The 17,159-nt window shown below is 37.6% G+C and overlaps 1 protein-coding gene across 1 annotated transcript in view; it reads left to right on the forward strand.

Annotated features, from left to right (window-relative positions):
* Nucleotides 1-17,159, forward strand: part of lrp2b (low density lipoprotein receptor-related protein 2b) — a 105,998-nt gene that overhangs the window by 74,661 nt on the left and 14,178 nt on the right. The window contains exons 54-75 of the mRNA XM_059531984.1: nucleotides 3,251-3,428; nucleotides 3,840-4,036; nucleotides 4,183-4,428; nucleotides 4,514-4,642; nucleotides 5,214-5,333; nucleotides 5,414-5,530; nucleotides 6,000-6,116; nucleotides 6,207-6,344; nucleotides 6,519-6,641; nucleotides 7,028-7,156; nucleotides 7,280-7,411; nucleotides 11,933-12,058; nucleotides 12,135-12,278; nucleotides 12,825-12,990; nucleotides 13,137-13,265; nucleotides 13,525-13,745; nucleotides 14,198-14,380; nucleotides 14,621-14,740; nucleotides 15,873-15,960; nucleotides 16,079-16,143; nucleotides 16,261-16,408; nucleotides 16,558-16,627. Of these exons, the coding sequence (XP_059387967.1) occupies nucleotides 3,251-3,428; nucleotides 3,840-4,036; nucleotides 4,183-4,428; nucleotides 4,514-4,642; nucleotides 5,214-5,333; nucleotides 5,414-5,530; nucleotides 6,000-6,116; nucleotides 6,207-6,344; nucleotides 6,519-6,641; nucleotides 7,028-7,156; nucleotides 7,280-7,411; nucleotides 11,933-12,058; nucleotides 12,135-12,278; nucleotides 12,825-12,990; nucleotides 13,137-13,265; nucleotides 13,525-13,745; nucleotides 14,198-14,380; nucleotides 14,621-14,740; nucleotides 15,873-15,960; nucleotides 16,079-16,143; nucleotides 16,261-16,408; nucleotides 16,558-16,627 (3,086 nt within the window). The remainder of the gene's footprint in view (nucleotides 1-3,250; nucleotides 3,429-3,839; nucleotides 4,037-4,182; nucleotides 4,429-4,513; nucleotides 4,643-5,213; nucleotides 5,334-5,413; nucleotides 5,531-5,999; nucleotides 6,117-6,206; nucleotides 6,345-6,518; nucleotides 6,642-7,027; nucleotides 7,157-7,279; nucleotides 7,412-11,932; nucleotides 12,059-12,134; nucleotides 12,279-12,824; nucleotides 12,991-13,136; nucleotides 13,266-13,524; nucleotides 13,746-14,197; nucleotides 14,381-14,620; nucleotides 14,741-15,872; nucleotides 15,961-16,078; nucleotides 16,144-16,260; nucleotides 16,409-16,557; nucleotides 16,628-17,159) is intronic.

Below are 17,159 nucleotides of genomic sequence, written 5' to 3' on the forward strand. Positions count from 1 at the left end.
TACTCCACCCCGGAGCTGGCGTCTACCCCCTCACGTCTGAGTGAGTCTATCGTTCCTCCTTCTCTCGCCCCCCTCCACTTACAGACAGTCCAAGGACCAGATATGTCGCAATGAAGACCAGGAGTCAGAGATGAGTTCAATTAATAATAATAATTTTACTTGAAGAAAATAGTTTGCAATTTCATCAGCAGAAGTCAGCTTCAGTACTCTCGACGGAGTTCGTAGGCCGCCCCCCGTACAACTCAAAATCAACCACAGTTCTACCCTGACAGAGGATACTAATTGCGTCAATACATAAGTCAACAAAATTCTGATTGGTTCCAAAACCTAGATAAACTCTCCAAAGATGTATATCTGATACGCTGGACACTGGCAGTTGATCGTTTGTCCTGTGACTGTCTGAGCTTCTCCCTGTACAGACAGATACTAACACACATACACAGAGAACATATCTAAAATTCAAGGCTTTCTAGCACTGGCAAGTGTCTTATCATTACGGTTGGATACACACACATAATATGTGGACATTAATCTTGAGGAAAAGAAATACAGGGTAGAACAGGATTCTTTAATATCTCATAAGCGCACATAAGGTTACACATTTCACTCTTGCCATAACTTGATTAATAGTCAAACAAGAAATCATGTAATAACATAATTAATATCAGTATGAAGGATATGGCAACTCGGCATCCACTCCTTCAATAAATAGAACGAACATACAGTAAATATTAAACAATTTCCCACTGTACAACCTCTAACCCCAGCTACGGCCCTGGGTTAAGGTACCAAGATGCACTGTGTGTACTGTAAGAAATAAAACAAGAAGGAATGTGGTTTAAAAGATGGTAAGTAAAATAAAAAGCACATCTGTATGCAATACAGTTTCATTATTATCCAGAGCGGCTTACTATAAAAAAATAGTATAATATAATATTTGTGCGACCAAATCATGTTTTGCGCCAGTAACTGAAAAAGTTAGTCGCGCAAGTGCCACCAGTGGAAAAGGTTAGTGTAGTTCCCTGGTCAGATAAGTACGATTTGAACCATGCTAATGCACTTCCATTAATGCCAGCAAAGTTGTCTAGTCTATTCAAGAGAATGTTGTCATCAATAGTGTCAAACACATAACTAAGATCCAATAGCACTAATAGAAAGATACAACCACGATCAGATGATAAGAGCAGGTAATTTACATTTACATTTAATCATTTAGCAGATGCTTTTATCCAAAGCGACTTACAAATGAGAACAATAGAAGCAGTCAGGTCAACAAGAGAACAACAACAATATACAAGTGCCATGACGAGTCTCAGTTAGTCTAGTACAGAATACATAGCCAGGTTTTTTTTTTTTTTTTTATAACTTTTTTGGGATGGCACCAGAAGGCGTCATTCACTTGCTGAGCGCTAACTTCTGGAGGGCACATGAGATTTAACCAGTGAGTTTAGGTATACTGGTGCCATGCCAGTGGTCATCTTGTAGGCCTTAGTACCTTGAATTTGATGCGATCGGTTACTGGTAGCCAGTGTAACCTGATGAGGAGAGGAATAACGTGAGTTTTTTTGGCTCATTGAAGGCAACCCTCGCTGCTGCATTCTGGATCAATTGCAGAGGCTTGATAGTACATGCAGGAAGGCCCGCCAGGAGAGCATTACAATAGTCCAGTCTGGAGAGAACAAGAGCTTGGACAAGAAGTTGGGTGGCTTGCTCTGAAAGGAAGGGTCAATCTTCCTGATGTTGTATAGGGCAAATCTGCAGGACTGGGTCATTGTAGCAATTTGGTCGGGCAGATGGGGTAGTGCGTGCTGGTTTAGACGACAGTGGGCAAAAGTTGTCCAAGCAAGGGTTTAAAGTGGAGCAAAGAGTGTCCTTAGCACTTGTGTCCAGAGCTGAAAACTGAGAGTGCAGGAAGTGAGGATGAAACCACAGAAGATAAGCGAGATGGAGAGAGTGAGCATAGGTTCCGTCGAAAGGTGACCTGCGTTGGAGTGTGTGCTACTTCAGGAGTAAGTGCTAGGTTAGCAGTAATGAGGAAGTGGTCTGAGGTGCTGAGGTGCAACTGAAGAGTTGTCCACAGAGCAACAGCGTCTGTAGATGAGGTAATTCTGAGGTAATTTGTAATTCTAAGGAGAGCAGTCTCAGTATCATGATACGGTCTAAATCCTGATTGGAAATCTTCACAGATACCATTTTTCTCTAAGAAGGAATATAATTGTGAGGATTGCACATTTTCTAGTAACTTGGACAGAAAAGGAAGATTCGAGATCAGTCTGTAATTAATTAGTACATTTGTAGTCTAGTTTGATGAGAGGCTTAGGCCAGTTTGAAGGTTTTGGGGACATATCCTAATGACAATGACAAATTAATATTAGTCGGAAGAGGATCTGTGACTTCAGGAAGACTTTCTAGAGCTTAGATGGAATAGGGTCTAACATACATGTTGTTGGTTTAGATGATTCAACAAGTTTATACAATTCTTTGTGTCCTAAAGAGAATGAGTGGATATGTTCCTCGGGGGATCTATAGCTCACTATCTGATGTGATAGTGTGTCTGTAGCTGACGTCTGTGATTTTATCTCTAATAGTATCGAACTTGGAAGTAAAGTAGTTCATAAAGTCATTACAGCTGTGCTGTTGGGAAATGTTAACACCTGTTGATGCTTTATTTTTCATTAATTTAACCACTGTATTGAATAAATACCTGGGGTTATGTTTGTTTTCTTCTAAAGAGAAGAGAAGATATCAGATCTAGCAGTTTTTAATGCTTTTCTGTAGGATAGGGTACTTACGAAATACTTCTAGTGTTGTTTTCCTCCAGCTGCACTCCATTTTCTGGGCTGCTCTCTTTAGGGTACGAGTGTGCTCATTATACCACGGTGTATACGATGGTTCTACCATACTTGTAACAAGGAGTAGAATTTACAGTTTTAGCTATATGAAGTTTACACAAGACTAGATAATGATCTGTGATATCATCGCTTGGCTGCATAATTTAAGTATATATTTAACTGTTCCTGTTGCTCGAGTGGCTCTCCTGTGTAGTGCAAGATTGTGGGTTCGATTCCCAGGGAACACGTTAGGTAAAAATGTTAGCCTGAATGCACTGTAAGTCGCTTTGGATAAAAGTGTCTGCTAAATGCATAAATAAAAAAGTGTATATTAAGACTATACATCATTCATTTCACCATTAACTTGTACTTTTAACTTGTATGATCCTTGTTTGAATGTTTTATTAACATTTTCCTAGGTGACAATCCCTGCAATGACCATTACCTGACCTGTAGTCACCTGTGTCTGATTGGCCCGGGTGGGACAACAGCCAGATGTGAGTGTCCAGATCACTTCATTGGTCTGGCAATTGGCTTTAAGATACAGTGTGTGGCCGACTGCTCCAGCACTCAGTTCCGCTGTGGAGATAATGAGAAGTAAGTGAATCCATTTTATAATGATATTTTAATGAGCTTCCACTCTTACTTTTCTTCTCTGTTTGTCTTTTCATCTTTTCTATTCTTTAAAAAAAACTAAAAACCTTTAACCTTTAATACCTTTGCAATCTTTTTGTATTCTATTTTCTTTTCATTTATTATACAATTTTAAAAAAGACCTCTATCACTAGCTTTCTTTTTCTATTATATCTGTTTTTTGTTTCTTTATTACATTATTTAAAAGCCCTTGCTACGTGTACTGCTTTTAAGCTAACTGATACTTGTTATAGCACTTATATATCAATGCTCTCTTGTTGTTTTTGATTGCTTCCATTTTCCTCATTTGTAAGTCGCTTTGGATAAAAGCATCTGCTAAATGACTAAATGTAAATTTAATATAAATGTCTCCAGGTGCATTCCCATATGGTGGAAGTGTGATGGTCAGTCAGACTGTGGGGACGGCTCCGATGAGCCTCAGACATGTTCTCCACGTTACTGCCCAATAGGACGCTTCCAGTGCCAGGATGGGAACTGCACCTACCCATTTTTCCTGTGTGATGGCCATAATGATTGTCCAGATGGATCTGATGAAGATGCTGCACTCTGCAGTATGCAACACTTTTATGCATTGTTATAATGACAGTAACAAGAACATTTGAAAAAGTTGCTATCAAGTTATCCGGTAACTACACTGCATAGATTGGGTCCTGATGCTAAATTTTAAAATTAATAGTTACATGGCATTTGTACCCAGGTGACCATCGTTGCTCTGAGAACCAATTCCAGTGTAAAAATAAGCACTGTATCCCAATATCTTGGCACTGCAATGGCGTGCAGGATTGTGCAGATGGCAGCGATGAGGAAGCTGACAGCTGTGCTGAGAAAACCTGCAAACCTGGACAGTTTCAATGCAAAAACGGACTCTGCATACCACCAAGCTATGTGTGTGATGCGCAGAATGACTGCGGAGACCAATCAGATGAGCCATATGATGAGTGCAGTGAGTGTCATGTCCCTTTGGGAAAATGGGCCATTCATTAACAGCTTGGAGTTAACTGACCTTTGATATTTGTCTTTTTACGTAGTGGGTCCTGATCATAAGTGTGATGCAGACACTGAGTTTTCCTGCTATACAAACTATCGTTGTATACCTCTGTGGGCTGTGTGTGATGGCACCAATGACTGTCTAGACAACAGTGATGAGCAGAGCTGCCGTAAGTCCCATATAATGATTTAAAATATTCACAGGTTGACTCACCACATAAACAAAAAAGCTTCAAGACAAAACAGTTCTCCAGTAACAGAACAAAGGCAGCATAATGGCAAATATAGACTATAACGCCAATCAGTACACGTTTGGATGCACCTGCTCATTCTATATTATTACTAATGTCCATATTGTAGCTTCTTCGAAGTTACTATTCTTTGTCTCGATTCCTGCTCTGCACACTAAACAACATGAGGTGCATATTGGGATGATTTTAAACAGTATTTAATGAGTTCTCGTCTTGTAGGACACTCTTTGGCAGCTTTTTACTATCTTCACTAACTCATCTATTTAAAAAAAATAAAATAACATTTTTGTTTTGTAAGCATTTTGTTTGCATAAGATCATAAATAGCTGAGTTAAAATTTAACAAGCCAGCTAATATTTGAGTCTCCTTTGTCAAGATTCAACAAAAAACACAATCCTTTTTATATAATCCATCAAAAGGCATAATTTAATTTACTTTGAACAATTATAAACTAAATAAAGAATCTACCTCCCCATTTTGCTGCATGCAGATGAGTTGACCTGTGATCCTCTGGGAGATTTCCGCTGTGATAATCACCGATGTGTACCCATTCGCTGGCGCTGTGATGGGAACAATGACTGTGGAGATGGATCAGATGAGAGAAACTGTGGTGAGTAATGCGTTGAGCCATACATTACCTCTTACGCATGTACTATATGGAGCTCAGAGTTTTCATGTATGTGCTCGCAGAACCAAGACCTTGCTCTGAGAGTGAGTATCGCTGTGACAACCAGCAGTGTATTCAAGGATCTTGGGTTTGTGACCATGACAATGATTGTGGGGACAATTCTGATGAGCGAGACTGTGGTAAGTTGAAGTCAATATAAAACCCATTCACTCACCCATTCTTTCCTTCTTTCCCTAAACTTCTTACCATTACTGGTCACTGAATAAGCAATGCATTTCTACTGTTCTCTTAGCTTTCTCACTAATCTAGATATCTAATAAACCTGATATTGTGTATTACAAATATTGTTGAATCTTTGAATTTCTTTCTCTTCTTTTGTAAGTCACTCTAAAATAAAGGGTCCATTAAATGCATGCACATATTAATAGACGTCAAGTCACTCCTGACATTTGTATTTATTTATTTATCGGAATATAGTGTTTTACTCAGAAATACATGACATATGGCAACAAATACTATATGCTACTGTTTACTACAGTATATTTACATGTATACAGATGAAGCAATAAAAATGCAAAAATAGAGTACAAGGATTCCGCCTTTTTTAGATTATTTTTGGACTGACCAAGTATTTTATTTTTTGTGCAGAGCTGCGGACCTGTCGTCCTGGAACATTCCAGTGTACATCTGGACACTGCATCCCAGAAGTTCTTAAATGTGATGGTTTTGCTGACTGCCTGGACTACTCTGATGAGTCCACCTGCCGTGAGTTTGAAATATATGGATATTTAAAATCTTCTTATTGCATATACTGAAAATCTTGATATTATTCTGAACCTTTTGTTTTCCCAACAGCAACTCGCTATCCTGGAGGACGCTGGTGTCCATCAAACCAGTTCCAGTGTAACAACAAGCTGTGTGTGAACCAGCAGTGGGTATGTGATGGCTTCAACGACTGTGGAGACCGCTCAGATGAGCAACTCAGCCTCTGTTGTAAGACATTATGAGAAAATTATTTTTGTAGATAATTTTAACCATTACAATTATAATACATGTCTCTGTTAGGTGAGTTATTAAGTCTAAACCTAAATCTGGAAATTAATTTTAGCTTAAGTTGGTCTTTTCAGCAGGAAATTGTTAACAGTGTAAAAATTGTTCTGTGATCAGGGAACATTACATGTGAAATGCCAGCCAAATTCCGCTGTGACAATGGCCACTGCATTTATAGTGGTCTCATGTGTAACCAAAAAGATGACTGTGGGGATGGCAGTGACGAAAAGGAGGACAACTGTAAGAGATTCACACACATCTTTTCACAACAACTAAAATGAAACTTTAAATTTACTACAATATACTACTTCAAAAGATACTAAATATACTACTTTTGGTTGGCAAGAATTTTTTAAGTGTCTTATGCTCTCCAAGGTGTATAAATGTTAAAAGAGTATATTATTTATTTTAGACGCAATCCTTATTTAATGTTATATAAAAATATATTATAAGTAGATGTAATTTATGTTTTTAATGTTAAGTAAATATTTATTTTACTGGAAAAAAAAATTACTTAAGATTACTAATTAATTTGCAGTGTGGTTGTATACTGTATTATGTATATAGTGTAATATATACTGTTGTTATAGTTAATGAAGACCATATGAATTGTGTTTTAAAATCAGGTCAGGAACCCACTCTCGCCCCCTGTACACCCAATGAGTTTAAATGCACTAATGGCCGCTGTGTGGCACTGTCTTATGTTTGTGACCACAACGACAACTGTGGAGACCTAACAGATGAGCTGGGCTGCAGTAAGTTAACCAATATTACTAAATATGATATATTTAGTGATCCTTGTACTAGGTTATAATTGATTATTGTGAGAGCTGCCTTAGATTTTGCCTGTGAGGTACTTGATGAGTGACTCTTTTCAGATTTTGGCCAAGACCGCAACTGTGATGAGAAATTATGTCAGCACGAGTGTACAAACCTGAACGGCACTGGCTTCATCTGCTCTTGTAAACCCGGCTATGCTGTGGATCCAGATAACACGTTCCGCTGCAATGGTAGACACAAACAGACATATAAAGTACCTTTCTCTTTCTCTTCAGAGTGGAAAAAGCTTTTGCTGCTAGCCTAATTTATTATTAGGGGCCAAGCACCGAAGGTGCGTAGGCACCTATTGTATTTGTTCCCGTTCTTCTTATTATTATTATTCCTTCTTCCGACTAGGAGTCTATGGCAGCCCATAGAACCGATTGCGGGAAAGTTGTAATGGTTTGACATTCTGACAGAGGACAGTGGCAACATTAAGTACACCAATTTTGGTGTGTCTAAGTCAGTCCCTCCAGCACCACCAACTGTCCAAAATTTCACTTATATTTTGTTAATAACTTTTTAACCGTAAGGCCAATCAACAAGATTCTTGAGCTTATGGCGATTCGATTGCACCCTATGAAGTCATTTTCCGTCATAGAAATATGGCCGCCATTTAGAATTTTTTGAAAAACCTACTTTTTCGAACTCGTCCTAGACAGTTTGTACAATTTACATGAAAATTGAACCAGATCATCTTCAGGCAGTGCTGACCAAAAGTTATGGAATTAAAATTGATTCGTCAAACCGTTTTCAATAAACGCTCGAACAAATTTTACGTAGAGCGTCGTTAGACTGTATCTCTGCAACGATTTATTGTATTCAGACCAAACTTAATACGTCATAACAAGGATGACCCAAGGCTACATGCTGTGTTTCGGCGCAGCGCCACCTACTGGTCCGGAGATATGAAAAATTGCTATTTTTGCTTATAGCTTCTGAACTGTTTGTCCAAAAATCATAATATTGGTCTTGTTAGATTCAGGGCAACATGCCGAGTCCAACATGCCGAGACTTATATCCAATTTTACCATTTCAGCCATTTTGACTTGTCAGCCATTTTGAATTTTGTGTTAAAATGCTGTATTTTCAGAAAGCATCAACAGATTGTTACGGAACATGGTATGGGTCATCAGCACAATGTCCTGAAGTAGCGTGAGAAATTTTGAAACAGTGCCACCTAGTGGTGAATTTCTTTTTTAAAATGCTTATAACTTTGGATGTGGTCGACTTATTTTCACGAGACTCATCGAATTAGCCTCCTGAATCCTTACCGAGTCTTACGATACCAAACATGCTAGGTTTCACCTTACGGTTTGTGTAGCATTGGGATTTAGCGCTTAAAAACCATTTGGCTATATCTTAGAAACCGCTTGTCCGATCGAGACGAAACCACCGTCAGAAGTTCGGAAACATAGGTCGATAATGAAATGGTAATACCCAAATTCGAAAATATTGATAGTAGGGGGTAGTAACATTCAATCAAAGTCATGTGTCAGTCATTTTTTACTTGTTTTTTCATATAAATGTCTATAACTCTGAAGTGAATTGAGATATTTTCACCCAAATTGTCACACATATATATGGGCTCACTCTGAGGACACTTAAAAAAAAGGTTGGACTGAGCCTCTTGGTGGCGCTATAATAGAACAAAACATGAAATTCCCATTGACTTCAGTACAGTTTTGTGAAATAAAATGCTATACTAAACAAATGCGTTGGTGTAATATTATGAAACTCAGAATGTGCGAACCACACCATATTTCAAACAGCACCACCTAGTGATCAAAAGTTCTAACAAAATTTCCAAAAAGGCTAATAACTTTTTATTAAATCTGGCTATTGAAATGCAGCTGGTCTTAACCCTCTCAGGCTCAAATTAAGTTTTAGTAACTTAGTAACTTTAGTAACATTTAGTAAAGTTTTTAGTACTCCAGATACATAAAATATGTATCTGGAGTAATAAGGTTTTTAGTTTTTAACTGTTGCAAATCAGCAACGCCTGCTTTGAGAGGGTTAATAGATTCCTTGGATCAAGCCGAGAACATAGATACCAAGTTTTCCTTTCCGCTTCTGTCCGCCATCTTGATTTTCAGTCAAAACCTACTTTTTTGAACTCCTCCTAGACCGTTTGTCCGTTTTTCACCAAAATCAAATCACATCATCTTCAGACTGAGCCAAATAAAATTTATGGATTTCGTGTCGATATATGAAACGGTTCTCATTTAGCTCATCAACGAATTTGCTGGAAGGATACCAAAATGCATTTGAGGCTGTATCTCAGCAAAGCTTTCACTTTTTGCACCAAACATTGTATGTGTCATCGTCACCTTACACTGACCATGCCACATCAATTTTGTAACAACGCCACCTATTGGTCAAGAGTAATAAACCAATCATTAATTCTTAATTATGAGAATTTTTGAAAATGTCCTAACTTTTGATTGCATTCACCTATTTTAATGAAACTGGTCTCAAAATATACCTTTGGGTCATGCAAAAAAAAAAAAAAAAAAAAACGACAACGTACAGTCGTGGCCAAAAGTTTTGAGAATTACATAAATATTAGTTTTCAAAACGTTTGCTGCTAAACTGCTTTTAGATCTTTGTTTCAGTTGTTTCTGTGATGTACTGAAATATAATTACAAGCACTTCATACGTTTCAAAGGCTTTTATCGACAATTACATGACATTTATGCAAAGAGTCAGTATTTGCAGTGTTGGCCCTTCTTTTTCAGGACCTCTGCAATTCGACTGGGCATGCTCTCAATCAACTTCTGGGCCAAATCCTGACTGATAGCAACCCATTCTTTCATAATCGATTCTTGGAGTTTGTCAGAATTAGTGGGTTTTTGTTTGTCCACCCGCCTCTTGAGGATTGACCACAAGTTCTCAATGGGATTAAGATTTGGGGAGTTTCCAGGCCATGGACCCAAAATTTCAACATTCTGGTCCCCGAGCCACTTAGTTATCACTTTTGCCTTATGGCACGGTGCTCAATCGTGCTGGAAAATGCATTGTTCTTCACCAAACTGTTGTTGGATTGTTGGAAGAAGTTGCTGTTGGAGGGTGTTTGGGTACCATTCTTTATTCATGGCTGTGTTTTTGGCAGAATTGTGAGTGAGCCCACTCCCTTGGATGAGAAACAACCCCACACATGAATGGTGTCGGGATGCTTTACTGTTGGCATGACACAGGACTGATGGTAGTGCTCACCTTTTCTTCTCCGGACAGGCCTTTATCCAGATGCCCCAAACAATCGGAAAGGGGCTTCATCGGAGAATATGACTTTGCCCCAGTCCTCAGCAGTCCATTCACTATACTTTCTGCAGAAGATCAATCTGTCCCTGATGTTTTTTTTGGAGAGAAGTGGCTTCTTTGCTGCCCTTCTTGACACCAGGCCATCTTCCAGAAGTCTTGTCTCACTGTGCGTGCAGATGCGCTCACACCTGCCTGCTGCCATTCCTGAGCAAGCTCTGCACTGGTGGCACTCCGATCCCGCAGCTGAATCCTCTTTAGGAGACGATCCTGGTGCTTGCTGAACTTTCTTGGACGCCCTGAAGCCTTCTTTACAAGAATTGAACCTCTTTCCTTGAAGTTCTTGATGATCCTATAAATTGTTGATTTAGGTGCAATCTTAGTAGCCACAATATCCTTGACTGTGAAGCCATTTTTATGCAACGCAGTGATGGCTGCACGCGTTTCTTTGCAGGTCACCATGGTTAACAATGGAAGAACAATGATTTCAAACATCACCCTCCTTTTAACATGTCAAGTCTGCCATTCTAACCCAATCAGCCTGACATAATGATCTCCAGCCTTGTGCTCGTCAACATTCTCACCTGAGTTAACAAGACGATTACTGAAATGATCTCAGCAGGTCCTTTAATGACAGCAATGAAATGCAGTGGAAAGGTTGTTTTTGGGATTAAGTTAATGTTCATGGCAAAGAAGGACTATGCAATTCATCTGATCACTCTTCATAACATTCTGGAGTATATGCAAATTGCTATTATTAAAACTTAAGCAGCAACTTTTCCAATTTCCAATATTTATGTAATTCTCAAAACTTTTGGCCACGACTGTACATATCAATTATGTTATAATAAGCTGAACCTCCTGTCGTCCATTTTGATTTATGTTCTTAACCTACTTTTTTGCACTTCTCATCAAACGTTGGTCCGATTTTCACCAAAATTGATTCAAATCATCTTCAGACTGTGCTGACAAAAAGTTATGGATTTCGTGTCGATAGACGCAACCATTTTCGTACAGCGCCACTATGAACTTTAAGCACGTTGTCAAAATGACTCTAAGGCTATATATCTTCAAAGCTTTGACATACTGAAGCCAAACTTTGTATGTGCAATGGTCACCTCACACTGACCATTTCACACTAATTTGGTAACAGCACCACCTATTGGTCACACGTGATAAGCCAATAAATCCTATTACTAGTTGTTGTGTTCATTGTTTTCAAGCCATTTTGTCTAAAATAATCTTAAAACGGTTTTAATTACTCATTCCTGCCGTTCGTCTGAAGCTTGCTTCTGTAGTGCTTGGCCCCGTTATTGCTGCTTGCAGCTATATTTATTATTATTATTTTTCAAAATCAAAATCTGTAATTATTAAACAGAAAGTTTCACCTGTGTATTCCAGTACATCTGCTTTACCCACGCTGTTTTTTTATGCCTGTCTCTTGCACCCTGCAGACATAGATGAGTGTTTCGAGTATGGCACATGCCCGCAGGCCTGCAAGAACACCAAAGGAAGCTATGACTGTGATTGTGCCCTAGGCTACAGGAAAGTGGGCACAGGCAATCAGTGTGAGGCTGAAGGTAGGATAGAAATTGTAAGGAACCACAGACAATAATTTCTGAGCATGTGTAGCATCTTAAAGCTCTTCTTTCTTAGGGCCTGGACCACTGCTCCTGCTGCCAGAGAACATTCGCATCCGACGCTACAACCTCCAGACAGAGGAGTATCATGACTTTTTAGAGGAAGAGGAGCGCATTGTGGCACTGGACTATGATTGGGACCACAACAACACTGGACTTAGTATGTACTCAATTCTAGGGCCTCAGCCCCTCAAAAATGTCATTACTTCTGTACTCTGTATTATGGAAGCCCATTTCCAAATAAGGAAAAAAACATCTTTTGGTAAATCCTAATTATGAGACAAACAGTTAAAATTTTGATGAAATAATCGTTTTTTTATGTCTTAATTATGACATTAAATATAATAATTATATAAAGATGTTGATTATTCTAATATGTTTCATAATTTTGACTTTGTATTTAAACTTTTTTTTTTGTCCTGAATTACCTAAAAACAATTTCTCTCCTTTGTGGCTGGAATGGGCTTCAGTACTCTGTAATATACTCCCAACACCTGGCTGACATTCCAAGGACACAAATAATAAATTATGAGTTAGAAACTTATATATATATACACATTTCTAATTCATAATTATATATATGTATACTAAACAAAATGCACATAACATTTGATCAAAATGAAATTTGAGTTATTTGAATTACATTATTGCATTATTTGTGTTTAATGTGTTTGGTGTGATTTGTCACTTCTCTTTTCCATTTCAGGTATGGTATATTTTACAATAGAAGGACATGGTGCATTGCCTGGTGCTATTAAAAGAGCTTATCTGCCAGCTGTGGATGATCATAATAATAACATTGCTGTTGCTGTCAAGCTGGATATCAAGTACATCACCAAGCCTTATGGGATTGCAGTGGACTGGGTTGGCAGGTAAAAAAATATACTCAATATTTAAACTCTGCACTGAAGCTGAATGATTTATTATTAATAATAATAATAATAATAATAACAGTTTTGGCAAAAGCAGATAATTAACCAGCCTGTAACAGCTCATGAGCCTTTAATATACTATGCAGGAATTTGTACTGGACTGATGCACAGCTCAAACGTCTGGAGGTGGCCTTTTTGGATGGCCGTTACAGGAAACATCTGATTAAGACTGACCTGCAAGAACCCAATTCTGTGGCTGTAAACCCTCATTTAGGGTGAGATTTACATCCTATTTGGCTGTGTTGTATTTAAAGGGATAGTTTACACCAAAATAAAACTATTTTGGTAACATTTCTGTATCCTCATGTCAATACAAATCTACATTCTATTTTTATATGTTATTTTATTTCTGGAGCACATAAGGGAAAATAAAGAAAATTAGAAAAAAGCACTAAGAAAGCTATATTTCTCCTTCAAACTCACCTACATTTAAATGCCAATGTTTGAATTTTGTTTTGTCATGTTGTGATGCAGCATGCTCTACTGGATAGACAATGGCTACACGCCACGTATTGAATGTTCCTGGTTGGATGGTCAAGAGAGAAGGGTTCTGGTGGACAGTGCTTTGGGTTGGCCTACAGGCCTGTCCATCGACTTCACAAACAGCAACCGGATCTATTGGTCAGATGCAAAGGAGAGTCGCATTGAGTCCATACTGCCAGATGGACAGAGCAGACAAATATCAGTTTTCATAGGTAAAAGTTCAACTGACTCAATTTAAAGTTTTACTTGAAAGTACAGTTAAAACTGTTTTTTATAATCTTGTTGTGCTTTAGAGAAAAGCACTTATCTTGATGTATTGGCTAATATACTAAAGCATGTAATATACTAAAGCATGTGTTTTAAGTATGTTTATAATTTTACCTGTAGTGTTATTCAGTATTACAATTAAAAATATATTTAAAATGTATTCAGCACTATACTTCAACCACATAAAGGCAACATAAGTAATTTTGTAAGTACATGTAATGATGTATATTTAAGTTGTACTTGAGCAAGTAAAAAAAAAATCAAAATTCAGCTATTCACATTTAATATCAATTTAAACTATAACACATTTAAATTGTAATTAACATGCAAAAAAAAGTATATTCTTTTAAAATAAAACGGAACATTAATATCTTTTACCACATTTTTTCCCTGTCAGATGTAAGAAACCCTTTCAGTGTGAATGTATTTGAGGACCATGTGTATTGGAGCACGCAGGAGAAGGGTGAAGTGTTCAGACAGGACAAGTTTGGGAAAGGCACTAAAACCAGACTCCTAATAGCAGGACCTTGGCTTACCCAGATCAATGTCTATCAGCAGCAGAAATACACATCTATAGCCTGTGAGTAACCACAATAAAAGCGAGATTTGCATGATGACCTATAAATCCAGTCTGTGTTTAAACTTAAGCTAACTTTTATTATTGTGCTGATATTAAAAAAGTGTTGTGATGGTAGTTAGGGTTTTGTTGGTAGACACTTAAAGTAATATAAAATGTAATGATGGTAGTTAGGATTTTGTTGGTAGCCATATAAAGTTATTTTGTAGATATATAGTGGGTTGAGCTGTCTCTGCCCCACAGTAAAGAACCCTTGTAAGGGCACATGCACTCACCTGTGTCTGCTGAGGCCGGGAGGCTACACCTGCGCCTGCCCAGAGGGCACCAGCTTCTTCCCTGGCAGCAGTACTGAATGTGACACAGGTGCCTTTTATACTCCTTATCTGTCTTTATAGTCATCTTAACAATATGACCATAAACCAATTAATTTTAGCTTTTGCAACCAAAACTGTTGACGTCAATCTCCGGTAGGGATGGGTATCGTTTACATTTTATCGAAACCGATACTATTTGGTGCAAAAATATATTTTTTTTTAAAATTTCAAGTTAATTTATTACTGCTGAACTTTAGCAACTGTATTAATGTTCTTCAGTCAAGAACAGTGAGTTTTGTGTGTGTGTGTGTGTGTGTGTGTGTGTGTGTTAACATCAAAGGAATAGTTCAACCAAAAATGAAAATTGTGTCATCAATTACTCACTCTCAAGTTATTTTAAACCTGAATGCGTTTCTTCTTCTGTTGAATATAAGTTATTTTGAAGAATGTGGGAAACTAAACAGTTCCTGGTCCCCAGTGACTTTCATTTTTTTTCCCTACTTTCAAAGTCAGTTGGGACCAGCAACTGTTCGCTTCCCTACATTCTTCAAAAAATATTATGTTGTGTTCAGCACAAGAATAAATACAAATTACTACATGTTTGGTACAATATGACTGAGTAAATAATGACAGAATTACATTTTTTGGGTAAACTATCCCTTTAATAACAAGCTGCAGTATGTTTAGTACTGTCCCTTTAAGAGATGCACACACCCATTTCTCTATTACCTGTTTACTATCACTTTATACATAATTAACTGTGTTTATATGTAAACATTGTGTTTTTGACAGTATTAGCACAATCAGACAATAACTAATATAACTAAATAATCAGGTGCTGCTTGCCTGGCATTTTAGAGTATGGACGCTTCGGGTGGACGTGCTCTGAATAAGCACAATTTGTCGTTAACATTGAAGTATACAGAGATAAAACAATGCAAGTATTGATAACAGTATTATTTGTCCTGAAGCTTATCTGTACTCCTGTCCGGTATCGACTCTCAATTACGTACCGGTCCAAAAAAAATACTGGTTCTCGGTACCCATCCCCAATCTCCGGGTTCCAGTAATAATAAAATATATAAGTACTTATACTAAGACTGTGTGGCACATTTTACTGTTCAGCTCTAAATACAGCAGCTGCTCCCATCCAATTGTTTTTGTGATGTTTGATTTGATAGGGTTTGAGCCTGAACCCACTATGCCACCTCCATGCCAGTGCAGGAACAGTGGAACCTGTTATTTTGATGACAATAAGGCACTCTGCATGTAAGCTTGTGGTCTGATATTGACATACATGTTACATCAGAAAAAAAAAGTGTTTAAAAAGCAGGGATGGATAAGCTTATGGATGTAGTAATGCTAATTGTTCATCCCCCCCTTATAGTTGCCCCCCTGAATGGAACGGAGATTTCTGCGAGACCAGTGTTTATGGTGTAGTCACAACCTCAGGTAAAATTTATGTCAGTACATGATATCAGCAAATAAGATATCATGTAGCAACAAGCTGTTGTCTAAAAAACAAGATGACATGACCCATATCCTGTTTTTCTTTCTGTCCATTCATAGTTGCTATTGCCCTTGGAGTTACAGCTGTTGTGGCTCTTTTCCTGGTTTGCCTTATATATTCAGCAAAAAAGAAGGAGACAATTATGAACACTCTGCATAGCATTAATCTGCCTATTAGTGTATCTAACTTCAGTAGGCCCAGCTTCTGGTGAGAATGAAAAAAAAGTGTATAATAAATATTAGTGAATATTAGAAAAAAAAGTGAATATAATGAATGTAGATATTGTGCAGATATTATATACAGTTACAGTATATAACAAAATAAACCTTTGGTTTGGTTTTACTTCAAATAATTAGGGGTGGTAACTCTGAATGTTTTAACATCCCATCTGAATCGGCGAATGACAGCAGCAACATTCCCAAAGAGGTTTGTTCTCACCATGTATTTTAAAACAAATAATAATAATAATAATAATCAGGTAGGATGCATTCAGTTGATCAAAAGTGACATTTAAAAACGTTTAAAAAAATCTATTTAAAAAAAGTCTATCATTTTGAAATTCCTATTCATCAAAGAATGCTAAAAAATAATCAGTTTCCACAACAATATTTACCAAGAGAAAACACTAATAACACACACACACACACATATATATATATATATATATATATATAATAGTAATAAAGTTAAAGGGATAGTTCACCCAAAAATGAAAATTATGTCATTAATTACTCACCCTCATGTCGTTGGGACCTCCGTTCATCTTCGGAACACAGTTTAAGATATTTTAGATTTATTCCGAGAGCTTTCTGTCCCTCCATTGAAAGTGTGTGTACGGTATACTGTCCATGGTTAGAAATCTTCAATCTTCAAAGTAGTCCATGTGACATCAGAGGGTCAATTACAAATTTTTTAAGCATCGAAGTAGTGCTGCTGAGTGCAGGCAAGTTTCAACTCA

The sequence above is a fragment of the Carassius carassius genome, chromosome 40 (assembly GCF_963082965.1).
Source record: "Carassius carassius chromosome 40, fCarCar2.1, whole genome shotgun sequence".
Taxonomy (NCBI): domain Eukaryota; kingdom Metazoa; phylum Chordata; class Actinopteri; order Cypriniformes; family Cyprinidae; genus Carassius; species Carassius carassius.